General features: G+C 44.6%; 1 protein-coding gene across 1 annotated transcript in view; it reads left to right on the forward strand.

Moving 5' to 3' along the window:
- The window catches only part of LOC147747551 (calcium-activated chloride channel regulator 1-like), a 365,801-nt gene that overhangs the window by 257,029 nt on the left and 87,821 nt on the right, over positions 1 to 20,951 (forward strand). Inside the window, exon 11 of the mRNA XM_086925678.1 lies at positions 18,076 to 18,346. Coding sequence (XP_086781804.1) covers positions 18,076 to 18,346 — 271 coding nt within the window. The remainder of the gene's footprint in view (positions 1 to 18,075; positions 18,347 to 20,951) is intronic.

Consider the following 20,951-nt stretch of genomic DNA (forward strand, 5'->3'; position numbering starts at 1 on the left):
GTGGCTGGTTGAAGGTAGTAAGTTCTGGTTTGAACCGACCATAACACTTTACCATCCCTAGAAAATTATTCTCCTCAGACATATTGGTTGGGGATGGCGCTCACCTCATGTCTCATACCTTGTCATAATCTGGGGCTATGGCGGCCTCTGATTGCTTGTATCTAAAGAAAATGATCTGGATTCTGCATAGGCCCTTCCTAAGTTAGTCATGGGGCTCTGCTACACAGTTAGCAAAAATGAGAATGTCTTCGCTGACGTCGATACCACCGGGAAACCCGGCAAGTAGCTCCCAGATTGTGTTTTGGAACACCGCTGCCATACTTGATATTTCAACATTTAAGCTACGGTATTGTTGATTATTCAATGTGAGCTGAGAATATCATGATGTATCGTAAGTCAGAATGTGATGGCAACTGGTTGTACCCTTATCGCAGGTCTACTTTGGAGGACCATTTGGCTCCATTGAGTTCTCCAATGAGGTCATCTATTTTAGGGTTGAGTTGGCGTTCTTGCTGCGTTGCGATATTGGACAGCCTCATATCCACACAGATGTGGACTTACTCGGGTTGCTCCTGTTTCTTTGCCACCACAAGGGGTAACACCCATGGGTGGGGCCAGTGACCTTCACAATGATTCCGTCCCTCTATAGTTAGTCCAGATCCATCTCTACCTATAGCCTTATATGAAAGGCTATCCGACAATGCCTCATTGCTACTGCCTGTACCAACTTGTCGATGTGTAGTTTTACAATTTTGTCCTTTATGCACCAAGTTCCTTCAAACAGTCTCTCAAATTCTATGAGGATGCCAGTGAGATGTGCACTCTGATTGCAAATGTTATTAATTTCAACTTTTCTGCTGTGCTACAGCTGACCAGCTTCCCTTGGGCCTCTCTCGCTGTATATACTATTGTGTTGACACAGGTGGTCCCATGTCAAGCTTGTTATTCAAGACACCCTCGCATGGGCGGGGTATGGACTGGTCATATGCAAGAACCTTGACCTTTCCCTTGACCAATGGCGGAGGTGTCTGCTTGTGTTGATACATGTCTGCTGACATGATCTCACTAGACACTCCTGTTTCTATGGTTGGTTGGACATGGTAGTTGCCAAAGTGTAGCTGACATTGGGAAAGTGGTTTACGAGTGTAGTCGGTGTGGCTGATAGAAAAGACTGAGTGCACAGTGTATTTGGTTATGGCAGCGTTCATGTAATCCACATTCTTCTCAGTCTAGGGAAGGACATTGGCCGATTCTTTCAGCCTCTTCTGCTTCGAGGATCAGCACACGTTTGTGAAGTGGTGGTATTTGTTGCAGGCGGTGTACCTCTTGCATTTGGCAGGAAAGTCAGCTGGCCGATGAGGTAACCCCCCATAATAACTACACCCCTTTCTCGATTCGTGGAGAAGTGTGGCTCAATGGTTAGAGCGGCAGACCCTGATGCAGAGATCTGGCGCTGGACCAGGGTTCAAGTCCCGCCTCGGCGGGTCTTGGTCTCAATTTCCTCGGACCTGATAATTCTCGCCTCAGTGCCTAATTTAATCATGGGTCCCACTCTGCAACTCTGGGCAATAGCTTGATTATTCTCCACAACGGCCCCAACAGCGTTAGGATGCCTGGCTTTCACCCTGGGGGTGCCCAGGAGGGGGAAATTCACAGGGAGAGGTCAGGAAGGGTTCCTCAGCGGTATGCTTACAGCGCCTTGATGCCACGTCTGGGGTGATATGTGCGCTATACAAGCAACACTACATTTACATTAACATTCAGGCTGCCATTTCACTTTGTCTTCATGCTTTGGACTGTTCCTTTGATCAGCATAGTATTAGATGTCCTAGAGTCGTTTACCGGACTCTTGTAATATGTGCTCACATAGTTTTGATGAGGCATACCCTTGAATGATTTGGCTACTTATTTAGTCTTGCTCATCAGCAAACTCAATGATACTAGCGATCTCTTTGCGCCTGCCATAGAAACTGTTGATGGGGTCTTCGGGCTCTTTGTGAGCTTGTCAACATATGAACCGTTCATTTTCTTGGTTTGCCATGGGCTTAAAGTGTGCGTTAAGGGCTATGAATAGCGTGGCGTAAGATTGGGCATTGCTTACCTCACAATGAAAGCAAAAGTGCTCTACATTTCTCCTCTGGCAACCCTTTGCCTTCAAATTACAGCTCTTGACGTTCCACTGCCATCACGCAGCCGCTGGTGAGTAGGTGATGGTGGATTAGCATGGGCTATCCACCGGCTGGGGTTAACCTGGAGGGGGCTGGCAAAAGAATGTTTGGATCCCTTTTGTGCAGCCTCGTTCACCTCGCTGCAAGGGCACTGCTATGCCTCCAAGCGAGGCTGGGCAGCCACTGACTGAGGGAGAAGAGGCAGGCCTACAAACAGTGGTACAAGCACTGCTGGCTGGGGTTTCAGCCAGGAAGGTGCCATGCAAGGGAGACGCCATGCCCACTGCTTCAGAGAGAGTAGTTGCTCACTTACTCTCCCCGCACTTTATTTTTCCTTCTCGTTTTTTTGTTTGTGATTGCTTTTTTTACCTACCTCATGGCATGAGCATTGCATGCCAGACAATGCGCTTGGCGGCCACCACCGTGGGTGCCCAACACTTGAGGATAGTCTGAGTTGCAGCATGCACCAGCTTCGGCCGTAGTGAGGGCCCCACCTTGTCGCTAAAGTAAAGGGGTCCCCTGGAGCAGGAAAACGCTGTGTTGCGTGTGGCATCACGCAGTGCGGAACAGACGGACGTGTTAAACCAAGTAATTGTTTTCTCAACTGGCTGTCCGTCTTTTATTAACAGTGCCTATGCTGTGCTTAGACAAACCATTCACCTTGTCCGTGTTGGAGTCTCTAAAATGCCCCTCCTTGCACTTGGTGCCTTCACTCGCTTCTCTTCTCAGGGACGGATACTACACAGACGAGAACTGCATCCTGAGGCCAAAGCAATTAAATCAACCAAGATGAAGTGTATCCGCTCCTACGGCTGAGTGGGGTGTTAGGCTCTCGAGCTTGCCAGGGTGCTGGTGCTGCCTCTCTATGGTGGAGCAGTAAGTGTCCCCAAGAAATGAGCCCACATCTGCCTCCAGGGAGACTGCCTGAGTCCCCTTTCTGTGCAGGCCATTCGTGGACAGGCTGTTAATGCAGGAAGTTGACATTTTGTTCACCTGGAGGCAGCCATGCTCATGCAATTGTTATGGATGATGCCACCTAGTGGGCACCATGATAAAGTACACCATTATGCACCGTTCAAACATTTACTCTCCCTCTCTGAAGACAGAGAAGGTTTACTTTTGGCAACACTTGTCATTAACATCCACGATTAGTCCAGAGCAATTCTATATAAAGACTGCAGTAAATGTCTGAACATAAAGCCTCTAGACACTAACTGTTCTCCAAAGCCTTAGATGGAAATAAAGATAAGGCTTACCCAGAGACTCAAGAACACACTATGCAATCAGCAAATATAGACACACTCTTGAAGGAACTGAAGTAGAATAAATCCTGCCTAAGCACTGTGCAATCGGCAAATATGGACCCACTCTTGAAGGAACTGAAGGAGAATAAATCCTGCCTAAACGTTGTGGAGGCAGCATCTGCAGAAACAATATGAGAACTGAAATCGATGCATACTGGAATGTTCCAATTTAAAGTGCAGATTTATACTATGGAGCAGTGCCTGCAAGACCTAGAGCAAGAACGTACTGGGCACGCCATACTGAGAGGTGGAAATAAGGTTACAGTACTTGAAGATAAAAGTAGTAGACACAATAGTCTTATTTGGCTTTCCAAGAACGGAGAAAGGAAATAATCATCAGAGCTTTTCAGGCAACGTCATCTCCAAACTGACAAATATTCAATTTCAATCACCTAACGAATTTCATAGGGCAGTCATACTAAAATAGTGAACGGCTACCAACCAGGATGCACCTAGACCAATAGTAATGGGGTTTCCGAGACATCATCATGTGTGTCTTCTCCTTCAGGAAGCTCTGTCCATACACCTACAAAGGCTCAAAGATCACATTCAGTGCAATAATTCCTAGTACAATGAACCCTTTTCGAGCAAAGAGCCAACAGATACGATCTAGGAAATTCTGCGACTATGATGGTGACGTTCGGCAGTAGAACACAGTATTTTGACGACCTGCAAAATCTTAAATGCATTCTTGATTCTTTGGAGAAATTATTGTTGGAAATAGCGACAGAGGAAAATGGAGGTAAAAGTCACCCTGCCACAGTCCTCTCCATAACACCTGATAGTGCCCCATCAAGAATCTCACATAAAGTTGCAGGAAACTGATATTTCATCCTGGGATGATGAGGGAAAACTCAAGAACATTCTTCGCTGAGGGGTAGGGACAAATCAAGATTTTACCTAAAGGCATTATAGATACTCTGAAGTTTGAATACCTGGTGGAGGAACAGGACAACGAAGACTAAACTTCCTGACTTATCGAACTTCCTGTTCCTATAGCGCTCTACCAGCAAACAAAGAAATGGACAAGTTCAAAATTGAACTTTACTCATGAAACTCAAAGCTAAAGCTCACCTTTATATGTCAGAGGTCCTCAGTGGCTTCAAGTATCAATATATATATTTTGACCAGCAGGGGACAGCGCCGAGTACATATACAGCTATATCTAAATTAATATCTTACGTAACGCTGTCTGATATTATTGCATTACACAGGAACAGTCAATGGGCTCCATCAAAAGGAATATGCAACATGTTTAGCCCCTGTAGCTTAGGTTTCTTAATGTTAGTGGCCTAAGAAACTATGTATTCTGAAAGAAAGTTTGGAGCTATTTCTGGTCTCAGAGCCCAGACATTGCTTTGTTTCAGGAGACTCGTGTTACAAACAGTGTCAGAAACACTTAAAAGACACTGGGTGGGATGATTAATAAATGCCTTAAAATATGTACCCTAACATTCTGTGACACTGCCCTACAAGAAATGTGGGGTTGAAATTCTAATACAAAGAATATTACCAATGCATATACATAGAACATGGTGAGACTTGGCAGGCTGCAATGTTTTTGTGAAGCTAGCACTCCAGAATCATGTAATGATAACTGGATTGGTATATACCCCAAACATAATGAAAAAGGATTTTATTTCCAAAACTTCACAGAGTACTAAACGAAATGGGTAGAACACCAATTGTGATTGGGTGTGATTGGAACTAGTCCATAGACTGGATCCTATATTGCTCAAGTGTCTTGACCGCAGACGTCATACTGACATAGGAATTTTAAAGGACCTGATGTCATATCACCTGCTTATCAATGAATAGAGAAGCTGAAATCCAACAGAAAGGGAATATACTTGTTTGTCAAGGAAAGGAGACCAGAAATGACAGTTTCTTGACTCCAACTAGATCACTTGCAATAGGCTCCAGGTCTATCTCAGACCACGCACCAGTTGTTTAACAGTTATATATGCAACTAGCAGAACTGTGTGATAAAATCAAGAGAATGACCACAATGTGATATTGACTCCAGCATAGAAAAAGAAACAACTTCACTATTTCCATGAATATCTAGATCTAAATGATAATGCTGTATCCTCCACACAAACTCTGTAGGCTGCAGGGATATCTTATGTACGAGTTCTCTTCCTAAGACATGGTGCAATAGACAAGAATGAGACCTGTGAACAATAAAACTAGAGTCAGAATTGCAGGAACTGCATAGGAAATATTGAGTGATCTCAGTAGTGACCAATCTTAAAGTTCTCACATTGAAGAAGTACGAATTAAATACCCGGTTGATGTTCAAAGCCGTATCAAAAGATATCATTATGAACATGGTGAAAGAGCCGGAAGTCTTCTTTCTCTTCAGGTGAAACAAAAAGATTCAAGATCAGGCATAATGGTGATATTTGGTGAGCTAGGCACATTTGTGACCTGTACTAAAGCCATAGCTAAAGAATTTTCCCAATTCTGTTTCTGGCTCTATATGTCAGAAGCCTCATCAGATGAAGGTACTGAGGTAGATTTCTTGCACACACTTCCCATCCCACACTTAGCAGGGAAACTAAGAGAAGAGCTCAAAGGAGAGATTACACATCAGGAAATCATGGAAGTTGTCAAGTTCTTTCTGACAGGGAAACCCTCTGGGAAATATGGCTCCCTGATCCAATCTTATAAATATATTGCTAAGCTGTCCATTCACTTCCTTGGGAAAATATCCAGGGGCATACTTCAACACAGCCCTTCTTACATTGATACCAAACCTAGGAAATATCTGTTACAATATCAGAATCATAGGCCAATCTTTCACATAAACATAGACATCAAACTCCTAGCAAAGGTCCTGGCAATCATACTGAAACAACCTAGCCCATTATTATTACTTACAAACCGAATCTGGGTTCATCGTCTGACATTCTTTTCAAAACCACATGTGCACCCTCCTACATTACTGGGGCGCGGGAGCTGAAAAGCAGATGAGGGGCTGACCCTCTCTTGGTGCAAAATAAGCATTCATTCTGGTGGAGTGGGGCTGCCTTTTCCAGACCATATAAGGAATGGAACTGGTTCAGAAACGTATAGGCCATGTAAAGTTGCTATATGCTTCTCACACAGATATAGTTACCTGTAATGGATTTCTATCAGAAAGGATCTCCATTTGCAGAGACACCAGGTGATGTCCCTTATAACCTACACTAGTTTGTCCTGATGCTAGAGTCCCTGGCAGTTACAATTTAACATTCACAAGAGATTACAGATATAGACACACTAGTCTGTAATCTCAAATGTATGCTATATGCCGATGATGTTCTGCTAACTTTGGGGCATATTATCAAGCCTGTGCGCTAAAATTATCGCCGCTTTATCGGCCGAAAACGGCCGATAAAGCGGCGATAATGGGCTTGATAATATGCTCTATGGAATTCCAATCGAAGCACATGTTAGATGTGAAGACATCTAACATGGGCTTCGATTGGAATTCCACAGAGCATATTATCAAGCCCATTATCGCCGCTTTATCGGCCGTTTTCGGCTGATAAAGTGGCGATCATTTTAGCGCACAGGCTTGATAATATGCCCCTTTATCCTCTACAGATAAGTCTATTCCAGCACTGAGCGAGACTAGCCAGACTTTTGGACCCTTTTCTGAATACAAAATAAAATTATTGGACTAAGATCGGGCCATGCTAAAGACACTTTGTTTTATGGCCTGTTCTTTTCAAGACCACCCATTCAGGTGGCTTCAGAATAACATTAAATATCTAGGCACCCCGCTTAGTAGCAACACATTTATGATGATTACAGATAATATGAATATCCTAATTGAACAGATTCTGCAATACTTTGAGAAGTGGAGTAAACTACAGCTCCTTATGCAGGTGCAACAAATGGGGGTAGTGGTTGGCTTAGGTGTGAGCCCTGGTCGAGCAGCAACAACAAACCTTGTCAGGGTAAGGCACAAGCCAACCCTAAATTAACCTGTACGCAACCCTCTGGTAGCTTGGCACAGAGTGGTCAGACTTAACTTGAAGGCAATATGTAAAACATTTGTGCAGAACATCAAACAGTAAATAAGCAACAACACCACACAAAAAAGATAAGATGTTAGTATAAATAGTGCCAAAAGCACAAAGTGCCAACTGTTGGTATTTGGTTGCGCAGACCTGGACAAAGTCACAAGTTCAGGCAGCCAGCAATGGAGCATTGGCCAGCAACAGGGACCCAGTTAGCCAAGATGAACAGAGTACCTTAAATCCTGCTTTGTGAAGCATTGCAAGTATCCCCATCAAAGATGCGTAGAGCAGCTGAAGTGATGCGTTGGCTCCGAGAAGAAGCGAAGCTGCGATGCGAGGGTCTTTGTTGCCATCAAGGATCCTGTAATGTAGAGTCCGGCATCAAGGATGCGGAGCACAGTGGCTGATGCATTGCATCAGTTCTGAGGAGCTGCAAGGCTGAGATGCTGAGTTCCAAATAACAACAATGGGTGTGGCTCTAAATCAGTAAGGCTGAGCTCTCTTGAGCAAGAAAACAAACCAAATGACAATACTTATACACAATTCTCCCTACTTAAGACAATGGCGCAGTTTCAAAAATCCATACGACCATGGGCTAATTAATAGCTTTTATTTTCATAGCACCTGTCCTTTTGAACTTATTAATTTGTAAAAAGAACACCAACATCTTTTTCAAAATTAAACAATATATAGACTGTTTCCACAACAAAGTATAATAACTAAACACTTCTGTGTACTCGACAATAAGAAAAATAAGAAATAATTTTTTTCCCCGAAAATCACACCACCTTACAAACATCAACAAACTCATACATTCAGAGCCAATCCTTCATTCATCCATCACAAACACTCTACACACAACAATGTACCCGTCCATAGGGTCACTCTATGTGGACTCACAACCAGTGGGGGACCATAGCGGAAAACAACCAAACAAAGAGAAAATTGATAAGAAACAGGGAGGGAGCACACTCCTGACCTCTCAGCCAGTTCGCCCCATCGCATTCTTGTACATGCAGTTCACACGATTCAGGACAAAGTTCGTAAGTATTACACCAAGGTTTGTGCAAGCAGGTGCTTAGTACAAGGTATCTCTAAACACAAGACATAGCTCGTGTTTCAGGATAGTATCCTTCATCAGTAGAGATCACTTTGGGGTGGCTAAGAGGCTGCCAAACAATCCAGGCTTCGTTGCCTCTCGGGCGCGGAGGTGCTTCGCCTATAACTCGTCAGCTACGGAGGCTCACGGGAGCCCTAAACAGGAAACAGGGAGGGAGCACACTCCTGACCTCTCAGCCGGGTCGCCCCTTCGCATTCTGGTACATGCAGTTCACACGATTCAGTACAAAGTTCGTAAGTATTACACCAAGGTTGGTGCAAGCAGGTGCTTTGTACAAGGTATCTCTAGACACGAGACATGGCTCGTGTTTCAGGATAGTATCCTTCATCAGTAGAGATCAGTTTGGGGTGGCTAAGAGGCTGCCAAACAATCCAGGCTTCGTTGCCTCTCGGGCGCGGAGGTCCTTCGCCTATAGCTCGCACCTACGGAGGCTCACGGGAGCCCTAAACAGGAAACAGGGAGGGAGCACACTCCTGACCTCTCAGCCGGGTCGCCCCTTAGCATTCTGGTACATGGAGTTCACACGATTCGGGACAAAGTTCGTAAGTATTATACCAAAGTTGATGCAAGCAGGTGCTTGGTACAAGGTATCTCTAGACACGAGACATGGTTCGTGTTTCATTGTATCCTTCATCAGTAGAGTTCAGTTTGGGGTGGCTAAGAGGCTGCCAAACAATCCAGGCTTCGTTGCCTCTCGGGCGCGGAGGTGATTCGCCTATAGCTCGTCAGCTACGGAGGCTCACGGGAGCCCTAAACAGGAAACAGGGAGGGAGCACACTCCTGACCTCTCAGCCGGGTCGCCCCTTCGCATTCTGGTACATGCAGATCACACGATTCAGGACAAAGTTCGTAAGTATTACATCAAGGTTGGTGCAAGCAGGTGCTTGGTACAAGGTATCTCTAGACATGAGACATGGCTCGTGTTTCAGGATAGTATTCTTCATCAGTAGAGATCAGTTTGGGGTGGCTAAGAGGCTGCCAAACAATCCAGGCTTCGTTGCCTCTCGGGCGCGGAGGCGCTTCGCCTATAGCTTGTCAGCTACGGAGGCTCACGGGAGCCCTAAACAGGAAACAGGGAGGGAGCACACTCCTGACCTCTCAGCCGGGTCGCCCCTTCGCATTCTGGTACATGCAGATCACACGATTCAGGACAAAGTTCGTAAGTATTACACCAAGGTTGGTGCAAGCAGGTGCTTGGTACAAGGTATCTCTAGACATGAGACATGGCTCGTGTTTCAGGATAGTATTCTTCATCAGTAGAGATCAGTTTGGGGTGGCTAAGAGGCTGCCAAACAATCCAGGCTTCGTTGCCTCTCGGGCGCGGAGGCACTTCGCCTATAGCTTGTCAGCTACGGAGGCTCACAGGAGCCCTAAACAGGAAACAGGGAGGGAGCACACTCCTGACCTCTCAGCCAGGTCGCCCCTTTGCATTCTGGTACATGCAGTTCACACGATTCAGGACAAAGTTCGTAAGTATTACACCAAAGTTGGTGCAAGCAGGTGCTTGGTACAAGGTATCTCTAGACACGAGACATGGCTCGTGTTTCAGGATAGTATCCTTCATGAGTAAAGATCAGTTTGGGGTGGCTAAGAGGCTGCCAAACAATCCAGGCTTCGTTGCCTCTCGGGCGCGGAGGCGCTTCGCCTATAGCTTGTCAGATACGGAGGCTCACAGGAGCCCTAAACAGGAAACAGGGAGGGAGCACACTCCTGACCTCTCAGCCAGGTCGCCCCTTTGCATTCTGGGACATGCAGTTCACACGATTCAGGACAAAGTTCGTAAGTATTACACCAAAGTTGGTGCAAGCAGGTGCTTGGTACAAGGTATCTCTAGACACGAGACATGGCTCGTGTTTCAGGATAGTATCCTTAATGAGTAAAGATCAGTTTGGGGTGGCTAAGAGGCTGCCAAACAATCCAGGCTTCGTTGCCTCTCGGGCGCGGAGGTGCTTCGCCTATAGCTCATAAGCTACGGAGGCTCACGGGAGCCCTAAACAGGAAACAGGGAGGGAGCACACTCCTGACCTCTCAGCCGGGTCGCCCCTTCGCATTCTGGTACATGCAGTTCACACGATTCAGGACAAAGTTCGTAAGTATTACACCAAGGTTGGTGCAAGCAGGTGCTTGGTACAAGGTATCTCTAGACACAAGACATGCCTCGTGTTCAGGATAGTATCCTTCATCAGTAGAGATCAGTTTGGGGTGGCTAAGAGGCTGCCAAACAATGCAGGCTTCGTTGCCTCTCGGGCGCGGAGGTGCTTCGCCTATAGCTCGTCAGCTACGGAGGCACACAGGAGCCCTAAACAGGAAACAGGGAGGGAGCACACTCCTGACCTCTCAGCCGGGTCGCCCCTTCACATTCTGGTACATGCAGTTCACACGATTCAGGACAATCTATATAGGCGAAGAACCTCCGCGCCCGAGAGGCAACAAACCTGGATTGTTTGGCAGCCTCTTAGCCACTCCAAACTGATCTCTACTGATGAAGGATACTATCCTGAAACACGAGCCATGTCTCGTGTCTAGAGATACCTTGTACCAAGCACCTGCTTGCACCAACCTTGGTGTAATACTTACAAACTTTGTCCTGAATTGTGTTTACTGCATGTACCAGAATGCGAAGGGGCGACCTGGCTGAGAGGTCAGGAGTGTGCTCCCTCCCAGTTTCAAAGTGAAAATTGATGCCTAAGTTAGTTGTGCACACTGTTCCCTCATATATATATATATTTTTTTACAATATTGTACAACAGTTTCCTAAATGTGCACAACACAGCTCAAACACTTTAAGTATACAATTGTCTGGTAAACAAAAAAGGTCTACGCGTTTTGAACTACCAAAGTTTCAGGGATCCCATCAGGACCAAGAGATATGGTTCAATATACGCCAGGAGGTCTGGATTTAACACTGGTACACTCTTTCAAAACAATCAAAAATACGATGTCATATCATGGAGATCGCTTTTCCTGCTTCTCACTTACTTGTGTGGTGCTGTTGGCTTGCCGCGGCGTCCCGCACTCGGGCGCCAAATGACGCTGGCTCTTTGTCCTCCGAGGTTGATGTTGCCGGTAAAGTTGCTTTCACCCATCAAACGCAAATTAAATGGCGTAGTCTCCTCACTGGCTCCAATGATTACTTCCTCAGAGCGTTGAGATGCTGAGTTCATCATCAAGGCTGGTGTTGATGAGGGATGTGAGGGCCTGTGTCGAGGATGTCTCATACAGCAGTGATTCTAAAGCCACTGCAGGCTGCAGTGGCGATGCTGGGTCTTTGCGATGAGTCCAGTCCACATGGGCAGAGATGTGTCGGTTCTGCTCAGGGTTGTGCCATGCAGCAGAGGAAATGCGCTGGTTCCACTGGATCCACGGAGGCTGGCGGAGAACTTTATATTGTCTAGGACCGGGGTGACACCACTTGGCAGGGAAGACAGATGGCAGAGCCCAGGTGCAGATACAATGTTGTTGGAAGCCTGTTGGGCCCACAAGGCTTCAGATCAGGATGCCAGCTAACTAGCCCTTGGTGTCTCACTGGGGACCACTGGGTTCAAGAGATGCAGGTTCAGTCCTTCTCACCCTGACAAGAGAGAAGCAGGCAGCAGGTCAGTACAGCAGTCCTTCTGAACAGCAGTTCAGCAGAGTGGCAGTCCTTTCACCAGCACAGCAGTCCTTCTTGCTGTCAAAGTATACACAGGTCCAGAAGTGTACTGAAGTGGTGGTGTCTGAGATCCAGTATATATGCCCAGTTGTGCCTTTGAAGTGGGAAGAAGCTTCTAGAATCAGGGCTTTGAAGTGCACAGTTGCTCTGCTTGCCCTGCCCTGGATCCCGACTAACTACACAGGGTGTGCAGCAGAATGCACAAAGTCCAACTGTCATCCAAACCCAGTCATGTTACCCAGAGATAGGTTGCAGGCACCAAATGGGTAAGCCAGGAAAACTACAAGTTAGGATTTTTCATTACAATTCCATAGTCCAGGGCCTACCTTAGAGGTGACATATGTATGAAAAAAGAAGGTTTGACCTGGCAAAAGGCTTGTTTTGCCACAGGTCGACAATGCTGTTGAAACTGCACACAAATGCTGTAATATCAAGCCTCAGACATGTTCATAGTACTACTTCAGTGGGTGGCATAATCAATGCTGCAGACCCACTAGAAGCATTTCATTTCCAGGCCCTTGGCACAGATAGTGTCACTTAACAACGGATGTGCAAATACATTAAATATGGCAATTGGGTACAGCTAATTTAACATGTTTTAAGGAGAGAGCACAAGCATTTTAAAACTGGTAAGCAGTGGTAAAGTGAGCATAGTCCTAAAGCCAGCAAAAATGAAGTCAGTAAATATTGGAGGTCTGAAGGCAAAATGTAAGGGGGAAACCACACCGAGGATGCCAGATCTAATAGTGGGGGTGGGTATAAACAATGCAAATAGTCTCTCCCACTTGCTTTAATTATGTCCTAGACATGCTACCTCTCGCAGTTCCTCATACTTTAATACAACAAGTTGATTGCCAAATGAAGCAATTTATCAGGCAAAACATTCCCCATAACCGACAGCTGCCAGACTAAATGTGACAACCATTTCTGGAGTTCTCCAACTTCGCAGGGTTGAATTGTACCACAGAGCCCCGCATTTATCCCAGATGACCTATCATTTCAATGATTAGAAAACAGCAGACTAGAACACTATGTCCAGAGAGAAATGTGAGGCCCACACGTAAATAGTGTGTGTCATACTACAGAACACAGCAGAAACAACCCGGTAATGGTGGGATAACTAAAAATGTGGGCATCCAGGCATAACATTCTGTAACAGCTAGGCTTTCTGAATTAGCAGGTGATCTGTAAATAATTGACAAACTTTAAACTGGCAGATTTGGGTTAGAAAATGGATTCTACGTATAGCACAAAATACTTGAAAGTGAAAAGGTTAAATCCATTCAAGATCTACACACAGAGTTCCACTAGGATTCTTCACAAATCTTCTATTAGCTACAATTCCAACACTGTTTGAAAGCCAAAGTGTACACCTATAAGGTCGCCAGGGTACCTCATTCTGAAGCAGTTTATCTGAAACAATGGAATATAAGAAACTGATTTCAGGTCTTTATGAAATACTGATTGAAGAGGCATACTTAAAATCTTTGTTGGCCAACCTTGGAGAAAAAATCTAGAATGATAAGGGAAACAACACTAAAGTAGGTAGGGAAGTAGGGAACAATTCCTAAGATGAACAACTGGAAAACGTGATGGCTGGACACTACATTAGCAGTACTCAAAGTGTGCTTTTTATGTCACTAAAATAAGAGAATACCCCCCTGATTAAAAGAATGGACCAAAGAAATAGCAATAATAGGTCCATATGAGAAGCTGATATTAAAAATGCAAAATGAATGATCAGTTACACATTTTCTAAAATATTTTATAAACTTACATTGGGCAGTAGTTTAGGGGAACATTAGGACTTCATGTGATACTTTAGATACGTATATCTCTTAGAATATTTGCATTGTCGTGAAAGGAGTTGGGGATGAAAAGGTAGCTTGCATCACGGAGCAAAACAATGTTAGTAGTGCAATATTATCAAAGACTGGAATGCAAGTTTTACATGTACCAAGAACATTACATTATATAACTTCATGTTTAAGGAATTAAGTTCTTTTGTAGCATTTTGCACAATAAGTCTTGTATATCAGTATACAATTTAAAAATAAATAATAATTAAAAAGGAAATGTGGCTGTGGTGTTAACAGTTGCTACTTAGCAGAGATTAGCTATCTGAAAGGGGCAGGGAACAGCGGTGACACACAAGCAGTTTTCACAGCTCTTTTTTTTAAGTAGAGATCCCAAATTGAGGACAGAGGAACTGAAACCATTTACGGCCAAGGCCACCCTACATTTTCTGTCTGTGGTCACAGCACAAGGGAAAAACCACTTCAAGCTCTGAGAGAGGAGATGAAACTTTAACTTCGCATTTCATCTCCATAAGGAAGTGGCTAGCAGGAGTGACAGAGCTCCTGCCACTGTGGGAACTTGGGCAAGGTGCCAAGGCTTACCCAGGGAGACCACACTCCCACCTGCATAGAAAAAGGCTTGAGAAGACCTCTGCTGAAAACATCCTTCCTAGTGGAGTCATGCCAAGCTGCAGCTTCCAGCCTGAGTGACCTTGAAAATGCATGGGTGAAACAAGCCATATCTAGCTCCAAGAGAGCATAAGGGCGCACAAATATTGAGAAACTCCTTTCTTCTGGCTGCCGTGGCATTGGAAACATCTTGAGAGAGGAACACTCTCTGGCCCAACCAAGAAACTTGACGCTTGGCTCTAGATGCAGAAAGGACTAAGAGAAGATCCGTGAATTTCAAGAAGAGAATGATGACTCCACGTAGTTTCGGTGAAGTAGAAGAGCGTGGACCAAGTCTATGCGCTCTTTGGATGATAAGAGAAGTGGTGGGTGGCATGTCCAGTAATTTTGGGAGAAAAGAGGTGAAAAATGTAACAGGGTCATCACCTTCCAGAGATTCAGGCAGACCATAAATGGGGAGATTATTCCTCCTATTTCTATTTTCCAAATCCTCTATGTTGCTTAAGGGCAAGGTCCGACTTTTCTAGAGAAGAGAAGAGAGACCTGTTGTTCCACATATGAAACTCTGCCCTCCATAGATTACCATTTTTCTTTCAGAGATTTCAATTCATTGTTAGTTTCCTCAACAAATGGGCGCGGAGCGTGAATCTCCTCCAAAATGAGTTCCATAGAGATAGGAGAAGATGATTTGTCAGGAGACGGAGGGTCTTGTTTCAAGCGTTTGGACGAAGTAATAGGAGGAGAAGATTTGGATGATGTAGACTGTGTTGAGGATGACCGATTAGGAGTAGTTCCAGCCATTGGAAATGCAGTAGTAGAGATAAGAGCAATTGAAGAAGTCGGGTCCTGAACACTGCGAGAGGGTACAAAGATAAATTTAGGTTTGCGCAGTTTGCCCATAGAGCACTACCATAAAGTAAGGCAGAAAAAATATATTTGATGAAAAAGCCAGGAAGGAAGAAGAAACCTCCAATGAGAAAAAGTGATCAGGATATGTTGAGTGAAATTTCAATGCACCAATGCAAAAAGTTGTACAAAAATAGGAGGAAAATGTGGCTAGTTAGAAGAGTGTTGTAAACAATAGCCACAAATGTCAGAGGGAAGCCAAACATTCAAAACACAGCGCTTGAATGAACCGATAAATCAATGAGGAGAAGTGCCGTAAAACAAAATGGCGGGCAAGACCAACCACAGATGCTTGGCGCCAAAAGCTTGATGCAGCGCTAAAATGTAAATAAGATAGGCAACTCACTTGGTGGCGGGTGCGCTTCAGAATGTTCCAGTCGTAAACACCGTAGAAAATAATGTAAGCATTAAGCAGCAAACCTTCAGGGAGCATTAGTTGACATTATTCTGTGAGACATCAAAAATTCATATGAAAAACAGACACCAAACGGCTGAAAAACAGTAAAAAGCACTACATTTATGTAGTAAGCATGGGTAAAGAGAGAGAAAATTCACAGTGGAATTGTCGTGTCCCAGCATGACATTTTGAAGATGTGTGCAGGTTCGTGAAGGGAAATGCACTCCAGGAAAAATGGCGGCCGCCACAGGTGACAGACGTGGCAGCTCCGGAATCGGCAAAGCGTTTCACCGCAGATAAAAGAAAACAGCGCACCTGGTAGCGCTTACATTCTGATGGAGAATGAGCGCTATTAGAGCTCAGGGCACACTGTAGAGATGCCTCAAAACGACACCAGAAGGTCCGGCTCGGCGGAGAAGCACCTCTAAGTGCCATCTTGCGCGGGGCCCTAGCCACGCCCCCCAAGTCCAGATTTTTAACATTAGTGTTTCCAGGTCTCCTTACCTTATTTAGCTACTTAAGTATTTTTTGCTGATTACATTTTTCTTGATATTTCTAAATTGATTAGGGAATAAACTGGTGTTCTTGACTTTAATGCTGTTTAGCAACACTTGAATTAACACACATTCCTCTGGGGAATTGCCTGCTGCTTATACCAAAGCTACCAAGTAGAGATTCTCTTAGAACTGCAAAGTGACCTACTTAGATTGTATTTATTATATTGGTTGGAGTACTCTCTCCTACAAGAATAGCCAAATGTCTAACTCACAAAAACATAGATAAGCATGTGTGCACACACATTTGACATCAAGGCAGCATTTTGCCAAACTTCCCTCCTGCCTTCCAGACTCTGAGTCATGCTTGGGGATGCCTCTCTTCTTTCTCACCTACCAATTAGCTGTACCCCAATTGGCACTTGTGGGAGTTAAAAGTGGCAGACAGTAGTGTCTTGGCGATTGGTGTGAGGCCATGGAGTGGTGGGGGGGTTCACGGTTGGAACCCATGGGATTGAGGAGGGGGGAGGAGGAATACTTGGGGGAAAGAGAGCCTTGGTGGCTTGGCCAAATGAGAGCAGTACAACATCAAAGAGAGGGAGAAGGAAAAAAAAGGTACTGCTGGGTGTAGTGGTGAATGGGCCACAGGTGTGCTTGAGAGGTCAAGGGCGTGGCAATGAGATCAGCATGCAGTAGTGGTAATGGGAGGTGAGATGTAGTGACTGCTGGTGGGAAGTAGCACAGGCTTTGCTGGCAGAGCAATTCCTTTGTTGTTTTATTTACTTTTTTTCCTTTGCTAGGAATGCTACTAGGAGACTCTTTTTTTAACCTGTTAACAAGCATGCAGAAGGTTTCCCACATCAACATAAGAACAAGGTATTTAGCGTTCCCCTAGCTAAAAACATCTTATCTCAGATTTGCCTTTTATAGAAGAGCATCTATTGTGTTTAACAGTTCATACAAATATATTTCCCCATTCTTCGCCCTCACTGACTAAAAAACTGAGCCTTGTTTTGCAGAAAACGTCCATTGATTATCATGTTTCTATTCCTATTGTTTATTAAAATATTGAAATGTAGTTACTGGGGAAATTCTCTATTTCATTTCAAAGCTTTCACAATCTGTCATCATGTTACCACTAGAAAGGTGCTAAGTATTCCTTTCATGGATGCCCACCTGTGACTCCCCAATAAAATATGTCATGCAAAATATTAAAAAGTATATATATTCATGCAACTATCAATGGAAACAACTCACTGTATAAAGCAACTGTCTCACGTGATTTCACGCAACTCCTTTTATAAGCAGAGGAGCTTGAAGGTAACACAATCTTTACAGTTACCTACTGACTCCATGTCATATGGGATTCCATATTTAGTCTTTTGTTTTCCATTAACAACCTCATGCACACTTGGAGTTGCAGTGTTGTTTCATTTTAAGTCAACCAGTTACACTAACATGCTGAAAATAATGATTGGATTATGTGGAAGCCCAGGATTGAACACAGTGTCCCTGGTTACATTGAGTCACTTATTATTCTTAGTAACTAATGTTCGTTTTAAATTGAAATAAAATGACATTTCATTCTGTTCTCTTAGACTGGGAATTGGACATACACTGTTATAAATACACTGAACTGCAGTCAAGCTCCGACTGTGACCGTGACATCTCGTGCAGCCGACCATGATGTCCCTCCTGTGACTGTGAAGGTCCACACGAGCGAGCAGACGCTCAGATTCCCAGAGCCGCTGCTGGTGTATGCGCAAGTCACTCAAGGGTATTCTCCTGTTCTGGAAGCACATGTAACAGTCATCATTGAGCACCAGCATGGGACGCCGTTCATCTTGGAGCTAACTGATGATGGAGCAGGTTTGTAGATTCAAGCATGCATTGGATAGCAAAATCATTTGCAGCTTTTTGATCTTTTTTATGAATGCGCATGTTTCTTAATTATAATTGATATTTACAATCTGCTCTGGTTTAGTTGTGCTTTTAATTAATAGTGGATTTTCTTCTTGATAAACAAAAATACTGTGAGACCACATGTTCAACACAATGCTTAATTTGCTTGCCGGTGTTTGGGGGGCACCTGCATTTATTTTTAAGGACTACACTTATTTTCTGCATCAGACATTTGCAGAGAGCAAGAGACAGAAAAGTAAAAAAAGCAGAAAGACCAAGGAAGAGAAGTGTGATAAAAACAGGGCCACTGGAATTATGCGTTTGGATAGCCATTGCGTTTGATACATAATTGTAGATTTTACACTTTTGCCACATAATCCATCATCTGCTGCATCATCCGCAGATTTAAGAATTTTTTTTTTGTTTCTAGCTCAAACGATTAAAAGATTCTAAAAATGTAGTGACGTGTTGCGTCACAGAGGAAGGCCCTTTGCAAAGGATGACTGTTCTTTTCTGTTGCTTATTGCTATATTTGGATGTTAAACTGGTACTAATGAGGTGCAATGATGAAGTAAAACTATCATAAAATGTGCTGCATTATGCCACATAATCTGCCTTTTCTTGCTGCATAATTTACTTAACCCTGCTGTATAATTTGGTCCTTCCCTGCCGTATAATACCAGTAGCCCTTGATAAGGGGGATACAGGTGTCTAATAGTGGATTTAGGAGGCATGATGTGGATTTGGGACTACACAGCCTTGGTTTCCAGTGTGCACACATTTATTTGCATTGCCCACATGTTTCAGAGCAGAGCGTTGGGCACTGGCACTCTTTCATTTACAAATTAAGCACTGGTTCAAGGTAGAGCTGTGGCCATTCTGAACAAAACGGCATTGCAAAGAAGAAAGCTGTTAACAACAAATAATCTGAATGATGCAGTTTCCCTTCTGCCCGGACTGCATGTGACATATGGTCTGGATACCCGTCACCCCCTCCCAACACAATCCCCAAGAATGGGAAGAAGGATACAGTTCTTGAGCTTTTGGAAGGCGGGAGGGAGTTACCCTCCCGGCCGTATTTATTAAAATATGAAACAAAATTAAAACATTAAAATAACAGTTTCATATCATGTACAATTTCATTTATACATTACGATGCGATGTTTATTGGCTAACCTTAACATATCTCTAATACAAAGGTTCTCCTAGCCGATTCTAAAACATCCTGTAAATGCATTTCTCAAAATTCAAATTGTACATCCTAACATTACGGGCCAACGGCAAGGTCGTAACCGGTGTCAGATCCCTAATACCAGACCCCCCCCTTACTTGTGAGGGGCGGGCGCACAGAGGACTGTACCTCTGTGCCAACTTCCAATTTCCCTTGTCTTAACGGGGGCCCATACTTACTCGACGCCATCTCGGTGGTCGTCCGAGGACTCGTGTGAGGTGTCTAGAAGGTGGCGTAGACCCCCCTCCCACCCCACACTGCTTACCACATCCGCCGTTGCGGATGTCCTGGCCCCGGGAAATTCGAAGGAGGGGACCCGTAGCCCCTCCTCCCCAGGGAGGGGTCTTGACCGCCTCCCCGCGTGAGGGGCCAATGGCCGCCTCCCCCCGGGTGCTCCCATCCATAATGGGTGGCGCCCCACCTCTAGGGATCTTCCAATTACTGCTCACCGATCATGACCTTACCGCCCGACCAAAAAATAAATACGACATTGTTTAATCTACTGAGAACGACATATACTGTTATACCAGCATTTCAAGTATAAACTTTTTTCTCTACAATACACTTCTTTCATCACAGCTGCGATACTCGCCTGAGTTCATGCTAAAAGAGCAACCATTTATTGTATATCAAAACATCAAACTTTATTAGAAACAACCTGAAAAAGAGACATCAAACTTTATTAGAAACAACCTGAAAAAGAGATAATATCATCATCAATCGATTTTATTGCAATACAAAACGCTGTCATCAGGGGCTGGTGGGTGGGTCAAAATTGGCTCTTGTTCCGTCAAGGGCTCACGTGCAACGAGGAGGTGCAGCTTCCAAGCACAGGAACAAGAGGATGCTTCCTTGGATTGCTGCTCCATTTATTCTTCTCCGGGAGGGCGTGGACCCTCCTCCGACCGCCTACAGGGCGTGGCCAACGGTGTAGGTGTCTAGGACAACCCCTCTTGGGCGGGAAAAGGCGCGCCCCGGCTACGCCGCTTCGGGCATACCAGCCGTGACACGCCTCCAGCCCAAAATGGCTTCCCGGGGGGATCGGGGCACCCGACCATACGTTCGGGGGGACCGAGTGGTCGCCCCTTTCCATATGGCCTGGATACCCGTCACCCCCTCCCAACACAATCCCCAAGAATGGGAAGACGGATACAGTTCTTGAGCTTTTGGAAGGCGGGAGGGAGTTACCCTCCCGGACGTATTTATTAAAATATGAAACAAAATTAAAACGTTAAAATAACAGTTTCATATCATGTACAATTTCATTTATACATTACGATGTTTATTGGCTAACCTTAACATATCTCTAATACAAAGGTTCTCCTAGCCTATTCTAAAACA

The sequence above is a fragment of the Lissotriton vulgaris genome, chromosome 1_1 (assembly GCF_964263255.1).
Source record: "Lissotriton vulgaris chromosome 1_1, aLisVul1.2, whole genome shotgun sequence".
In the NCBI taxonomy this organism is placed as follows: Eukaryota; Metazoa; Chordata; class Amphibia; order Caudata; family Salamandridae; genus Lissotriton; species Lissotriton vulgaris.